This window comes from Podarcis gaigeae (genome assembly GCF_964106915.1).
Source record: "Podarcis gaigeae genome assembly, chromosome: 2".
Taxonomy (NCBI): Eukaryota; Metazoa; Chordata; class Lepidosauria; order Squamata; family Lacertidae; genus Podarcis; species Podarcis gaigeae.
Window position 1 is genome coordinate 6,017,053 of NC_139679.1, and position 16,198 is coordinate 6,033,250.

Genomic DNA, 16,198 nt, shown 5'->3' on the forward strand with positions numbered 1-16,198 from the left:
GCATTTTAAAATCGCCCCGGGAGCGGAGAAGTCTCCGCTGTCTGGGGTGATCTTAAAATGCTGGCGGGCGGCAGCGCTGCTGCCCGCGAAGCCTTCGCTGCCGCCCACCAGCATTTTAAAAACCCCGGGACAGCGGAGGACTTCTCCGCTGTCTGGGGTGATCTTAAAATGCTGGGGGACGGCAGCGAAGGTTTCGCTGCCGCCCGCCAGCATTTTAAGACCGCCCCGGGAAGGCAGGCGGGGGGGGGAGCAAAGACTTTCGCCCCCCACCGGCCTTCAGAAGAGCTCGGGGGACAGACTGTCCCCTGACCTGGTCTGAAGGCGGTTTCCATAGGAACGCATTAATTGATTTTTAATGCATTCCTATGGGAAACCGTGCTTCGCAAGATGAAAAACTCGCAAGACGAAAAGACTTGCGGAACGAATTAATTTTGTCTTGCGAGGCACCACTGTACTACAAAGAACATATTGTTGTACTAAGCATGACATTAACACATCAGCAAGGTGAGGAACATCTTGGTTCCATCCATTGACAAGTTGACTGTTGGAATCCTGGAAGCCAAGACCCAAGTTTGGGGCAAGTAGTCTTTGGTCAGAGAACCCCAGCAGAGATTTAACATCACAAAACACGCAGCAAAGGAAAGCATGAAGATATACTGTAGGCTGTAAACCTTTTAAAAATGTGCCATTGCAGAGAGTCCCAAAATGTCCCCCTTTAAAAGCTCCATCCAAGCCATCCCACTTCCCTAGTGTGGAGCTAGACCATACGTTTGATAAGTTATTAAATGGTTTACTTACAAAACTTTAAAGGTCTGATTCATGTGCTTTTCCATACAGCGTCAGATAAGATGCACAGGCAGTCAAAATGTTCCTTAGTTACAAAAAGTTAAAGTTTCTAAACTACTGGTGTAGAAAAACACTAGTTTCAGACTGAAACAAAAGAGGCTGCTTAAAGCCATGCGGCTGACTGGAGCAACCAGCTTAGAGCTCCTTACGTATTGAAATCCACATGGAGCGAGAACCTTACAAGGACCAAGAACTGTAACAAGATGCCTTCTTTCTCCTTTTTAGAAAGAACTCTGTTGTAACTGTCAGTTGTCCTGTGGATGCGGACAAAGGAAAGGACCGTGAGTTTGGCCAGTCATCACCAAGCATAGGCACATGGTGAAGGTGTTAGGAAAATTCAGTTTCTTTGGATTCTGTGCCTCTCACTTGCCCGCAATCTTGAAATTTTAATGTACAGTTTTAAATATTGTGTAAACTGCTCCAAGATGTTTGGATGAAGTAGGATATGAATCAAAGAAATAAAAAGGCACAGGTATAAAAGAAGCTGCAATTTGGGGTAATAGTATTGCAGTCAACTGACTTTACGCAAGAGTAGACCCACTGAAATTAATGACCATGATTCACTTCTATTAATTTAAAGGGTGTACTCTTAAGTGAAAATTATTTGAATTGTTTTGCTGCAATGGCTACTCCTCTGGAAATACAGAGTTGGTATTAGGATGGCAAGCCACTTGAATATTCTGTCTGAAGGACCACAGAAAAGTAAGCAGATCTGGACGTCTAACTCTTCATAGATACAGACATTCCAGCCTCTATTGCAATCCTTCTTCTGTTTCTCTCTTAAGGCCTGGTCTACACAAACAACAGATAAAATGCCAAACCCTTTTCTGGGCTGCAGCAGTTCATGGTAGAGAGAACATGTTTAAATTTTTCACACTACAGAGAGAGAGAGAGAGAGAGAGAGAGAGCGCGCGCGCAAAAGCATTACATGAAGAAAAGTAACGGGGAAAAGCTAAGTTTGAAGCCTTCTCCCTGACTTCCAAGTTTTCTTCGTGTAGTGATGGTTCACTTGTAGCCTGAGGTGGTTCAGTTCAGGACCAGCCCTCTTGCTAGGGTATACCAACACTAGGGACAGGGCGAGATTGGTTTGGTTCACATATTCATGCACAAGTATGTAATTTGCACTTCCCAAACCAATACAGAAACGGAAACACAGCTATCCTCCCCAATCCACACTTTGTTGAATTCTGCAATACAGATCTCCCAATCTCAAAAAATGGGTACTAAAATAAAAAGAGCCTGTTAGGGAAAGGTCACACAAAGAATGCATATATTAGTTAAAATAATGTACCTAAAAAGGATTGTATAATGGGAAATGTCTTGCAAATATGCATGTATTGTGCAAAATGAATGCAAAAATGCATATACTAAACGTAATTGTGTACACTACAGAAATGCATATATTAGGAGACGGATTTTCATGTAGACTTCCCTTTTCTTTTCAAATTGCAACCTGATGTGCTGATACGAGAGACCTGCACCAAAGGCTGAAAAAATGAGAAACTAAAATTGACAGATTTGTCCATCTCACTTAATACACTTTCCCCTTTGCACCTTCCTCCCACCCCCCATTCTGCTGGCCTGCTGCTTTCTAATGCAGAGTGTGTCCCTTTATCCCCTGGGAGATGCTCCAAATTGGACCAGTTCCGGTTTGTTAAATGCCTCTCTCTCTCTCTCTCTCTCTCTCTGTGTGTGTGTGTGTGTGTGTGTGTTGGCCAGGCCAAAGCCCTTTTCATCTGCCCATATGTTGCTCTTCCTTCGCCTCCGGAGGGTGTGGGGACAGGGCTTGGCAATTATGCTTCAGAATATTTCTACCTTTTGTTTGAGAGTTGCAGCCAGGCAGGCATTTGTGTCAACTGAAAATACAGATGTTTGCCCACCATTCCTTCCTTAAAAAGCAGTCCCTTATCCCAGAGCGTCAGCTGATCAGCTAATGTCGTCTTGTTACCTCTCGGGCAACATAGTTTTATAACAATGCTGTTTCTGTCTCTCTTGAACAGGAATATTCCCTCTCCCCACTTCTCGACTTAAAAAACAAAACAAAAAACCATGCTGGAAAGAAACCACCATCTGCTGTTCTGTTTTTGTTTTTCCTCTCGCCCACACTCGCTTTTCTTCTTCCTCTTCTTCTTCAATGGAGCCTCCTTTTTTTCTTTTTTTTTTCTTTTTTAAAGGATACAGCCAACCCTTGCCCTAAACCAGTTATTCTTTGGCTGATTCCAAAAAAGATAGGCAGCCTCGAGCAGAACTCAGATGCTGGTGGGAAGGAACCTCGGTGACTGCATGACGTTCCATTTCCCGTTCACGCCAGAATGACAATAGTGGCTGGATCTTAACTTTGTTTGGAAAAGCTCCATGCATTGTAGTAATCAGCTGCCTGAGCTTCTGCAGAAAGTCTGACTGAGATGGGTGCAAGGCCAATTCAGAAGAATGTGTCACCCACGCTGCTAAGGGCCGATTCACACGACCTCGGAAGCACATGGGGCAAAGCTACGTGGGCTCTGTTGCTTGGGTGCATGTGTCCTGCGGTAGGAAGAGGTAATTGCTGGCTCAGGGGCTCAGACTGAAGCCCCGAGGCTTCTTATTTGGCCCCCACAATAGCTCCCTACTCAGTTATACGCCTCCTCCCCTTTCACTGCCCTCTACTCCTTTTGTAAACAACTGCTTGCTTACTTATGTTTTAGAATGCTTTCTTGTTATGTAACAGTCTGAGTCTTCATCGCAATATTGAAAACACAGCATATGGGTTAACGCTGTAATTATATTCCTCATTCCAACAAATAATAAAAATAATATGTGCCAGTCTAGATCTAACTATTTTTGACCACATGTTCTCTGAACCCTTTGCAAGGTCGCTGTTTGGAGAACTCTCCCTCCCCCCCCCCGCCACCTTGCAGCTGATACATGATTTTGCTCTAGTTGGCAAGCTCAGAACCAACTCCAAGATTACATTAGCAGCTCTCCTCCTCAGATAACTGGACAAGATCATTTGTGCACCAAAGGGTGTGAAATAAAACATGCAGTCATTCATTCAGGGAATCTTATAGCCTGCTTCCAAAACACATCTGCCGTAGAACATTCCCAAAATACGTATGCATAAAGTCAGCATAGCATTGCCAATATAGCGATCATACACCACATCTAATTGTATAAATGTTTCTGCCTATGGGTATCCAAGTATCACGGGCACTGAACTTTGAAAAAGCTTTATGAGATTGGAGCTGATGATACTTGTCTGGACTTTATTCCAGACCTATCTCCATTAATGTTCCAGAGCCTACCTTCTAGATCTCTTTCCCATTTCCCCCTTGCATAGATTTGCTTCATCTGTTGCCCTGATTCAGCAGTAAATAATAATTTTTTTTTCCAGTTTATACTTTTGACTTTTTTTGCATCTTAGACTGCAATCTTATACACACTCATTTGGGAGTAGCTGCCTTTGAACGCGGTGGGGATTCCTTCTAAAAAGAAATTCATAGGTCTGTACCGTTTACATTTTACATTTAGATCTTGGCCTTAGCCCTGCATATTTTGATTTCTTTACTACACCATATCTCATTTCTCACCACATTGGTCTTGTGAAGTAGGATATTTCTGTTCCATTTTACGTGATAGGAACGTAGTATGACGTGTTGAAGATGGCCTCCCAGGTAATCCACGACCAGGTTAAGTGCTGAACCCAGCTCAGTTCCAGAATCGTGACACCGTGTGGGAGCCAAATTCCTTGTTTTGGTGCCGCCACCACCCCGGCCTTGCAACAAACATAGTTTGGGCTTGAGGGCATGTTGCCATAGCAACTGCCCCCTTTAGGCCTACAGTGCTGATAAGGGCCTTTGCAGGAGTCTCACGGTGTGCGGTCTGAATGCTTATTTCCTGCTTTCAGCAAAGAGATATTGTGTGTGCGTACATGGGGAGGCAGGGAGTGTGTGCCTGCCATTGCCACAAAAGGTGTCCCACAACATGAGGCCCACTTTAGAACACGGCAAGAGAATGAATAACAGTATGACTCCATCCCGCCATTCTTAATTAGGAGTTCCAAGGAAGGCCACCCAACCATTATTTCAGGTCTACTAGATCCTCCTTTAGGGCGAGAACATGGGAACTTCAATCTGTTTCTCTCACAAGAGGCCTTCTAGAAAGGAATGTGGCCAAGATCTAGCAGTGCTTAACAGGCTGCCAGTTCATAGGGTCATTTTTGCAAGCCTATCAAGGGCTGGACCCTTCATCTGAGATTTACTGGCTGACTATCATTCCTGAATCAAAGCCAAGAAGCACAATCTGGCTTGCCCAAGTTATCTCCACAATCTGAAAAGGGAACCTATTCTACCCACCCACCCGGAGCCCGCCCAGGTGCCTGCAGGTGCTGCCTCTGGGATCCATTTCATGTGGTGGCAAGGCAGAAAGACTCGTTAAGCTAAAAATCTGGCATGCTTACCCAGAATGCCTTGCTTCTCCTCCCAGCCCCAATTCTATCAGTTCAGGAAATAAATGACAGCACCATTCCGTGTCTGCGGTTGATGAACCACAGGAAGTTGGTTTAGACAGGAAACATAAGTCTTTATGATGCAGTGAGACTTTGCATAAATGAAATTACCTTTTAGCACCACAGCAACTTTGTTAGTAAAGCTAAGGTGCCTCTAAGCGTGTCCAGGTATGAGGAGATGGCAGCCACCGGGTCTGCATGACAGAGCTAGCCAGAATGCACTTCAGACGTGCATTAAAAGTATGGCATTTCTTTGTTGGAGGAGGAAACCACAAAATTCGGATGACTGCAAATGTCAAAGGATGGCTGTGTTTTGGTTTGCATATTGTTTCGGAAGGTGAGGATTTGATAGGTTTGGCTTTAAATTTCTCCTCCATCCTTACCTGATAGGAAGAGGCTTCCTTCGTTCCTCCTGGGTTGAGGTCAGATGCCTCTTCAGCTGCTGCTCAGGATGGGATGAATGAGGCCTTTGGAGGGTCATGAGGGGGCCAGGCAGGCTTTTGTTTCTGATTGTCCCAAGTGTAGGTCCAGGACCAGATGGCCCCTTTTGAAGGCTCCTTTTCCGTTCTCATTGCCAACAGGTCATATTTGGTTTCTCCTGCCTGCCAGGTTCTAACCAGGACTCCTGGAGATGTTTAGTCAGAGTCGGCATGCAGCTGAAAATCTAGAGGAAGAAGAAATACTTAACATTTCTCCAGCAGTACAACGTGTTTCGCTTACGTTGTCTCAGGAATCCTTTCAACAGTTGTGTACAATAGGCCACAATCAGCCTATTTACAAATAGCAAACTTAATTCTCCGACTGCTAACCGTTAGCCAGAATGGCACCATCCACAAACTACAGGAGGGGAAACCTCAGATTTGCAGAACCCCAAGGTTTGCAGAAGTACAAAAAAAAAAACACTTTTGGGGGGAGACCCTGTAATGAGGACTATTATGGACTCACTGCCTGCACAAAGTGCTGAGTGACTTGACAGTGGAAGGGAGGGTTGAGAACTACTCAGCCCTGCAGTGTTTTGGTCCCAGTTGTCATTCTCTGTGTGTGTATTTCAGAGAGAGAGAGGGTCCGCCTCTTAAGCAATTGCGGGGGTGCAATTAGTGCCAGCACCGTCCGTTAAGAGTTTGGGTGTAATCTTCGACACCTCCCTTTCCATGGAGGTGCAGATTGCAGCTATAACAAAGGCGGCATTTTTACATCTCCGCCAAGCTAAGCAGTTGGCTCCTTACCTCTCTCGCCCTGACCTAGCCACTGTGATCCATGCGATGGTCACCTCCAGACTGGATTATTGTAACTCGCTCTACGTGGGGCTGCCCTTGAGACTGACCCAGAAACTCCAGTGGGTGCAGAATGCTGCAGCGAGACTCCTTACGGGGTCTTCGCTGCGAGATCACATTCACCCGGTGCTATACCAGCTGCACTGGCTCCCGGTAGAGTACGGGATCAGGTTTAAGGTGCTGGTTTTGACCTTTAAAGCCCTATACAGCCTAGGACCCTCATACCTATGGGACCGCCTCTCCTGGTATGCCCCACAGAGAAACTTACGGTCTTCAAATAAAAACATCTTGAAGGTCCCAGGCCACAGAGAAGTTAGGCTGGCCTCAACTAGAGCCAGGGCTTTTTCAGCCGTGGCTCCGATCTGGTGGAACACTCTGTCACAAGAGACCAGGGCCCTGCGGGACTTGACATCTTTCCGCAGGGCCTGCAAGACAGAGCTGTTCCACCAGGCCTTTGGCCAGGGCACAGCCTGACTCCCTCCCTCGGCAATCTTCGCGGAGCTCTGGCCCAATGGTTGCCAGTGGCTTGATTTGAATTAATTTTATAATGAATGGTTTTAGAGTGTTGTTTGTACTGTTTTATTGTTGTTAGCCGCCCTGAGCCCGGCTTCGGCTGGGGAGGGCGGAATATAAATATTATTATTATTATTATTATTATTATTATTATTATTATTATTATGCTACAACATGGGGTAAGTAAGTCTTACCATGCTCAGTAGAATCGGAAGCACATTATACTAAGGGTGTCTTCAGACTGTCAGTATTTTATGGGAGTGATTCGGTTGAATGCCAGAACTTTAGGTTTATGCAACATGCTCTTTAAATCAATCAATCCACTTTAAATAAGCAAACGAAAACCTGGACTTCTTGCAGTCTGGAAAGTGATGAGACAGTGCATTGAAAAATGTTGAATGAATGAATAGCTAATGAGAAAATGTATAATCCGGGTGAAAAACTCATTGTAGTGTAACTGCTCTGCAAACAAATCAAACAAATCAAAGCAAATTCTCAATAAAGATTGCATATAAACTCAGCCCTGCATAGGGCTTTGTGAAAGCGAATCAGGATGAATGCTCCACATAGAGGTCATTTGGAGGGTCCCTAAGGACAAATCTTTCAAAGGGCATCAACATTGCAACTCACTGGCTCCATCTTTTGGCCAAACAGAACCCCCCGCAAATGTTGGGCCTGTGGCCCCGAAGATTATGTGGTGAGGGGACATAAGAACTCACTGCTGTGGGGGCGGGGCATCACACATCAATGCAAAATTGCAGAAACAAAAGTACTAGTGTTCTGATATGTTTGAATCTTCATTAATTCATTAAATATTTGTAATAAAATAAAACAAAATGTAGCACTTGGCTGCAGGAATTCCACCCTCAGTTTCTGTCAGTGGGGGAGCTGCCACAAAATGTTGCAATGGGGCCTGCCCTCCCCTGCTCCCTTCTCCCAATTAACCTCCGTCTCCAGGGTCCACCCCCATGACATCACCAGGGACCACCCCTAGGTTTCAGGTTTTGGCTTCTGAACTAGGATGCTTCTGACCAACAGTGGAGGTAAAACCAACCAAGTTGGTGGCCGTCTAGTATTACTCTTCATCAGGGAAAGCGTAGCCCCCCAACCCTATTGTCCACAACCCACAGTCTTTGGTACCACGCGTGGCAAGCGCCTTATTGGATCATTTGAGGGTATCTAACTGGCTTGAGCCACCCCTGGCAAATTCCTCTGCAGCCCTAGGAAGCAAATCTCTTGGGTAGGGCCAAGGGTCTGAGTCACCAGTGGCTGCTACTGCACAGCTGCTTGGGCCTCTCCTCCCCATTCCCTCTGAATTCACAGCGCAGGACAGTTGTGGGTTGGGAACAGGATAGTGGAGTACTAGAAATGATTAAGACCAGATGGCACGCATGCCAGAGCTGTAAAGGAAGGAGTGTGCCTCTTATTTCCCCCCTCAAAGTTTATTCTTCGACTAAGCTAGCCTTGATGGTTTGGAATTGGCATGATTTCTTAAAAAGTAATGGGCATAGTCCCTGGGCATCCGCTAGGTGGGGATTTGGGCCCTGCAACCCATTTGATGTTGAGACCCCTGCAATGCACAGCCGTTCCTCCTCCGTTACCAGCATGGGGAGAAGTCAGAAAGGTTTCCATAGCTGGCAGCTGCAGAGGCCGGAGGGGCTTTGTTGAGAGCAATTTGGAGGAATGCGATGTGGGCCCTTTGCCTTCTCGTGGTTGCTCTCGTCACTTCTGATTTCTTCCCCGCTAGAACAAAAGTGACTTTGTTGAGACTCCCGTCCTCCTTGCATTTCCAAGGAGTCAGAGAGCGAGTGAGTCAGAGTCTGCGGGCTTTTCAGTCTGGCAGGTAGCCTGAGTAGAGCTGGCCCCGTTATGAATCAGTTCTGGGTGTGTGTATAGATGGAACCCTGGACTGGGCGGAAGCAGGAATGGTAGGAAGGAATAAATGTGTGCATGTTCATTGTCTAAAGGGCAAGTTTGTAAATGGTGCAAGAAAATGCATGGGGATGTGCATGAATGGGAACAGGAATAAATGGTGTGCTTATTTTTTCCCTATGCCACCTTTTGTACCTAACAACAAGGAGATGTGTAAAACCCAGGAGCAATCCATTGACAAAAATAAGACTAAAACGGCAGACACTAAGTCAATGGCAGGTAGTTAAAAGAAACCAGGTGGTATAAACAACCAGCAAAGGCATCAGAGAACAAAAGGGCGCCACTACTGAAAAGGCCCTTCCTCTGGCCACCACTAGGTGCAGGTTGTGGTATGACCAGAAAGGCCCTGTCTGATTGTCTTAATGCAGGGGGCAAGCTGATATTCAGAATGGTACTCCTTCAGCCAAGCTGATCCCAAGTTATTTAGGGTTTCATAGGTCAAAAGCAACCCATTAAATCTGGCTTGGTGGCATATTGGCAGCCGCTAACTGCTACGGACCTGCTCCTTTGCGGGGAGCGAAACCCTCTCTAGGGTAACCAGACATCCCATTTCCCAGACCCAGGAACCACCTAGCCTCTAGACTTCTATCTTGTTGGCTCTCAGTGGTGCACTCAATGGGTGGGTGGGTGGGTGAGAGAGAGAGACTTATGTATGTCTGTATGCATTAGTGTGTGATTGGGACAAGATTATATTCTGTATGATGGCAATGTGGGGATGAGTGTTTGTGTGCGACTGGCTCATGTTCTCCCGTATGAAGAGAACATTAGAGCAAGCTTCTAGAAAGTGGGTTGCAAGAATTTTCAGATGGGCATATTCCCCTCCGCCCCAGTTGAACAAGTTCCAGGCTTTGAAGAACTGTGTTTGTTAAACACATTATAACATGACGCAACTTTTCATTTTATTTAATTTTCCTGTGTAACCTGAGACCTTTCTTTACCCGTCCTCTCTGTTATTGCATTAAAGCACTCTCCTGGGGCTGGAAACCAGCACCGTATTATCTGTTGGTGTACACTCACAGCCTTCTCCACTTCGATCAGCAAATTCTCATCTTCCTCTAGATTACCAGTGGGGAGGCTGAGGCACAAGGCCTCCAGAGGCGATGTTTTCAGAAAGCTGTACTGTGGAACTGCCTGCCACAAGGAAATACTCATGGTGAAATATTTAGCAGTTTCCCCAAAAGGGATTGATTAGATATCCACAGAAAATGAAGCTGGTGATTGCCAAACCATTATACCAAACTCATAACAGAACTGGGTGAAACCAATCTCATAATATGAGGGTTTGATTAAGGTGAGGCATTGACAGGGACAGATGGTTCTCTGCCTGTGGGTTTATGGCATCCCTTGAAAGCATCATATACACTGATCTCCTTTGTTGGCATATTCCATCTGGCAATTGTCATACACGTTGTTCAAGAGTTTTCCTTTTCCTCCTTCCCCTTTTCATATAGGGCAAGGGAGATGGGTTAAGGGGAAAGCCTGAATTAGAAATGCCATGTGAATAGTTCATTCAATTAAAAAGGCAATGTGATGTTTTGATCTCTTTATGGGTGGTGGTGGTGGTGGTGGTGGGGAGAATACTAGATAGTAGTTGATTATTATTTTTTTAATGCCCAGAAACAAGAACTATGCATGAGACATTTGGGGCTGGAGCCACTGAGGAGCACATAACCCACTTATTCTTGGGGTTTCTGCATTAACAACAGTTTTGAGCCTAGAGCAGTGACGACCCTCCCCTGAAAGTGAGCAATTCTACTGCACCTCTGCATTGGAAATCCAGTGACACCCAGCAGATTTATTCATGGTGGAGGCTAATTTGGAGGAAGCAAGTCCAGAAAGGTGAATCATTTGGAGATGTAACAGGCAGGCTTTCTCTGCAGATGGCATTTTGGGCTCACAGGAGACTTGAACGATGTTCATTCATTCGTTCACCAGTTCATCCATAGCATGCTAGCAGCTTTCTTGTAGCAAACAGGTTCCACCTTGACCACTGTGGACAACGAACCACAGGCAAAAAGGGCTGAAAGCCACACGTCTTGGTTGATAATTGAGATCTGCTGGACTGGAGTGACAGCTCTGCCCAGGAAGCAATGCAGGAAATGCTTATTTCCCAGCTACCTTGCAGTGCTTTGACAGCATCCTACCTCCTCACAGTAGAACCCAAATTGAAGTTCATGTGGTTTCAAATCCAGGTCTTCTTGCCTGAAGGGCAGAGGGTGTGTGTGTGCTGCAGCCTTTAGCTCTTCGTGGCTTTATTATACCCAGAAGCTGCTCCTAGTAATCAGTTTTCAGTGTGAAGCTGTGGAACAGGGCTGTTCTGGTAGCTGAGGGCACCACAACCCATTCATGATTGTATTGGAGTGAGTCATGTTTGGTTTTATTTTTAGAGATTTCTTAAATTTCCTGCAAATGAACACTTCCTTGGCTTGGTAGAGGAGATACTGCAGGCACTTTGTACTGCTTTTATAGTCCAAAAGTGGCACACATGCTTTCAAAAAAGCTATAAATAAATGTCCTAATTTCCTCCTCGTATGAAGGAGACGTGGTGGCTCTTCTCTTTTTCCTTACTCTCTTGAATTTCTTACTGCAGTACAGGGAAATACTATTGAGCATGCCTGAGTCTTTTACCAAAAAGTGAGCAGTGTTATAAACTCCTAGACTGGCTGGTACAGGGTTGAAGAGGCAAGGACCTGGAATGAGGCAAGGACCTGGAAGGGCTCAGCCCTCCTGGCTTTCAAATTTAATTACAAGGAGTATCAATCAATCAATCAATCAATCAATCAAACAAACCTTTATTGCATTAGCATACAGCCATAGCAGGATAAAACAAAAATGCTAGAGACAAGCAACCAAACAAAATTCAAAGCCATATTACTGGGGTTATGACATTTAAATTACCCTAAGACAATAATGTAAAGATTTAGTTGCCGGCGCCGGGAATCTAGAATGCGGATGTATATAAAGCATATAATGGCCCCAAAATAGGCTCGGCACATTAGGTTAAAAAGGTAATAAAGAGTTAAAACAGGTCCAGGTCTAGGACACACTACCCAGTCATAGTTTCTACCCTGAGTTTCAAGGCCTGCACTATAAAGATTGCCACCCCACGTGAAACTTGGGGATTTGCGTCCACAAGAAGCGATTTCAAACAGTCTTCCTTAGATGTGATGGTGGACGGGATCAGGAGGAGGAGCTTAGTTCTTATTAGCTCATAAATAGGGCAGTAGAAGAAGAAATGTATGAAGTCCTCTACTTCATTCATTGTGCATGGACATAGACGCTGAGTAATAGGGGTCTTAGAGTAAATCCCCTGCAGGATTTACTCTGCAGGAAGGCCGCGGGTATAGAATGGAAACGGGCCATGGTAAACGCTCTTCTCAAATTGGGCTCCGTCAGGTCTATCAAGTAGTTGGCAAGAGATCTTACCACTTTCACTTTAGGGAGCCACATGGAGAGGCGAGCTGTGGTGGACTGTGCCCGGTCCATGGCCTCGTCTCTAATTACAAGGAGTAATTCCCCTGGCTACCAGCCTGTGCCTATGGCAAGGGGGAGTCATGCTTCATCTAGATGTTATCAAGGATGGAGAAAAGCGAGAGCTGAGAGACATAGAAAAATCACTGTATTTCTGTCTAGGGTTGCTGAGTACCTTGGTCTTCATCTGGTGTGTCACCCCAGAGAGGGAAGCAGAAAGGAAAGGATGAAGACAGGGAGACAGAGAGGAGGAGAGGAAGACACATGTAGGCTAAAGGATATAAAAGCATGATTTATTTATTTTTGCTGCATTCCTGTTTACCAGGAGCGGATAACCTTTTGGGCACAAGTGAAGGGGTGCCATATTTCAAAAAGTAAAATCCAGGACATCCCGAAAGTTGTTGAGTTCCTTTCCTTTCAAAAATGCCAAAAAAAACGTGATTTTTTTATTGACTTGCCTAAGATCCAGGACAAAGTGCCACATTTCGAAAATTCCCCCCGGATGTCAATTCCACCTTTGAAATCCAGATGTATGGCAGCCCTACACAAAGGAAACCTTTGCAGCCTTGGCTAACCTTCCGAGGGCCACTAGTGGGTGTGGGCACCTCTCATGCACATTCTCACATGCACACCCAGGCAGTACACAGATGGCCGCACAGAACACACAGAGTGGGGTTACTAGCCCCTCCCCATTAATCAAAGGGTTGATTTGATGATCAAGCAGAGAGGGCAATGTGCATACCCATCAGTGGACTGTGTCTACTTCTGGGAGAATCTTTCTTTCTTTCTTTCTTTCTTTCTTTCTTTCTTTCTTTCTTTCTTGACAAATTGACTGAACTGTAGTTAGTTAGCTATCCCTTGCTATAAAGTCTAACCTGAGAGAAAGTCTCATTGAACTCAAGGTCACCTCCTTCTGAGTAGGCAAGCTTAAGATTGCATTGTAAATGTGGATCCATGTTGCACCTTTGAAATTAAAGGAGGGCCGTTTCTTGAAAAGGCCATTGGTTCATTTCAGTAATTTTATTCCTGGGTTTGGCATGTTTTTGATTAAAATACTGGACACTAGACAAGTCAGTAGATTATTCTGATGTCCAGACCAGACCAGACCAGTTTGCCAGCCTGACCCATCATCGCCAAGTCAGCACATTGCTGAATGTAACCAATATGCTCCTTGACAATTCCATGTCTTGCCTACACAATCCCATGTCTTTCAAGAGAAAAAGGAAGTCCTTCCATGCTTCCCAGAATGTATTCCATAGAAGCAGTCCAAGAACTCCATCCACACCACCTGTCCCTCTGCTCCTCTCCTTAGAGCTCCATGAACCTCCCTCCTGACAAGGCTCGTCTCCTCCGACAATATGACAACGAGAAGAAATGGGACCTCATTTGCGACCAGGTAAGGTGGGGCTGCCCTGTGGTGGTTGTTGATGGGGTGAGATTGCACTCTGTCATTAAAGCTACAAATCATATCATGGCAGAGGCTGATGACTCAGACAGGGTCACTGCCAGAAACAACTTCATCTCCCCTTGAGCTACAGTTCCTCGACTCCCTTTAGAAGAGCAGACCAGATCCCCTTATCATAATGCATTTTTCCTACTTGACTGCTTAATTCTGTGTTGTTATGAGAATGCTATCCCTGTTCCCCGCATGATTAACGGGAAAACGTAAACATCTGACCTCCATGTGGGCCTGTTTCAGGCCATAACATTATTTTAGCTATTTATATACTGCACAATTACCAAAGTTTCTAAGCAATGGAAAAGCTCTTTCATTTGATTTTGAGGTTGCTTCCATGCCGGGCATTTACTGTGGAGCATAACTATTTTGCTCATGTACTTTTCACAGGGCATCTGCACAGCACCATGACCAGAACATTTGGCTCCTGTGCATTCTGCCACCTACCTGCTGAGCTCAGAAAATTCTACAGGCCCCTACCTACAGTGTATAGACACACCCAGCTACTCATAATACACTGTGGTACAATTCCTCCCTGTCTAATCAAGAAACCCACAAAATTTAGGTTCAGGGGAAGAGAGTGGGATGAAATTGTCCCTCCATTTATTTTCAGTCACCCCCTATTCCTATACATTTAACATCAGCTTGATCTGAAGTTATTAGCAAGTGATAATCCTTATCCCTATGTTATAAGCAACTTGGAGGTTCTTGCAGATCAAGGTGCTGATAAAGGCATAGGAGTGGTCCATGTCATTCTTCCCTAGTCAGTTGACAAATCCTATTAGCAGCTCTTTGTGCCGCTGCAACAGTAGCAGCCAGCATGGGTATCTCTCTTTGTGTTGTTGTCCTCTTAAATCCTCTCAGGTCCCAGCCAGCATAGCCAGCGGTCAGGACTGATGGAGGGCATTAGGTTAGGTGCCCCTGCTCTTTAAGGGAGGCCTAACAGATATGTGGGTTCATCATCCAGGTTACAGCGATGCATTTGTAGTAATAAACCAAGAGCCTATGTTCCATAAATCACCTTGGACAGTGACTGGGGACTCATGGAATAACGTTTTTCTCCGCCTGTGGGTTCCCAGATGAAGATGTTGCTTTAGACTGGTACAAAACCATGAGAGGGAGACCATAGGTTCTTACAGCCCAGTTCTGTGTATGCTTATTTAGAAGTTAAGTAAATTCCTTTGAGTGCAGTGGGGCTTGCCTAAGGTTGCAATCCTAAGGGGAAAGGTGCAGATTTTGCTAGCATTTGAGCGGGACAGAAGGCCACAGAAGAGAATGCACCGTATTTTTCGCTCTATAGGACGCACTTTTCCCCCTTCAAAAATGAAGGGGAAATGTGTGTGCGTCCTATGGAGCGAATGCAGGCTTTCGCTGAAGCCTGGAGAGCAAGAGGGGTTGGTGTGCACTGACCCCTTTCGCTCTCCAAGCTTTAGGAAGTTATCCACAAGCCTTCGGAGCGCGGCGGGAGTTCCTGCCGGGCTCAGAAGGCTTGCGGATAGCAGCAAGCTCCGGGAGTGAAGGAGAGGTTGCGCGCAACCTCGCACCCGCTCCCGGACCTGTTCTGGGGGCTGGGGTTGGGGGATGCTCGGGCTTCCCCCACCCCAGCCCCGCTGCTAAAAATGAAGCCAAGACAGCGAGCGGGATCCATCTCGCTGTCTTGGCTTCTTTGCTCTTTGGGCCTGGGGGGGGGGGGAATAATTTTTTTTCTTTATTCCCCACCCTAAAAACTAGGTGCACCCTATGGTCCGGTGCGCCCTATGGAGCGAAAAATACTGTATATGGGTGGAACAGAGAGTGGAAATAGCTTTCCTTTCAAGCTTATTAGATCTACAGGCATAAAGGAGCACCTGGAATTCAGATTACCCAGGAAGAGCAAGCCACCAGACAGCGTTGTCATTGGTGCAAGTCAGGGCAACCCTGAGGCTTGCTATGTTAACAAATAAATAGTGGGGACCTTTCCCCTGTGGTGACCTAGGCCAAGCTTGGCTCTGTGCTTTTGAAGACCTAACAATCATTATTCCTGCCTTCTGCTTCTTTCTTCTTCCTTCCTCTTCCCCGCCCACCCTTGACCTGGAACAGGAACGATTTCAGGTGAAGAACCCACCCCACACATACATTCAGAAACTGAAGAGCTTCCTTGACCCAGGAGTCACCCGGAAGGTAAGACGCTCAGAATACTATGCAAGTTCCATTCACAGATTACTTAAAATGGTTTACAAGACT

The 16,198-nt window shown here is 45.7% G+C and overlaps 1 protein-coding gene across 1 annotated transcript in view; it reads left to right on the plus strand.

The window, feature by feature from the left end:
- Positions 1-16,198, plus strand: part of FMNL3 (formin like 3) — a 102,214-nt gene that overhangs the window by 36,140 nt on the left and 49,876 nt on the right. The window contains 2 exon segments of the mRNA XM_083729376.1: positions 13,832-13,915; positions 16,055-16,135. Coding sequence (XP_083585502.1) covers positions 13,832-13,915; positions 16,055-16,135 — 165 coding nt within the window.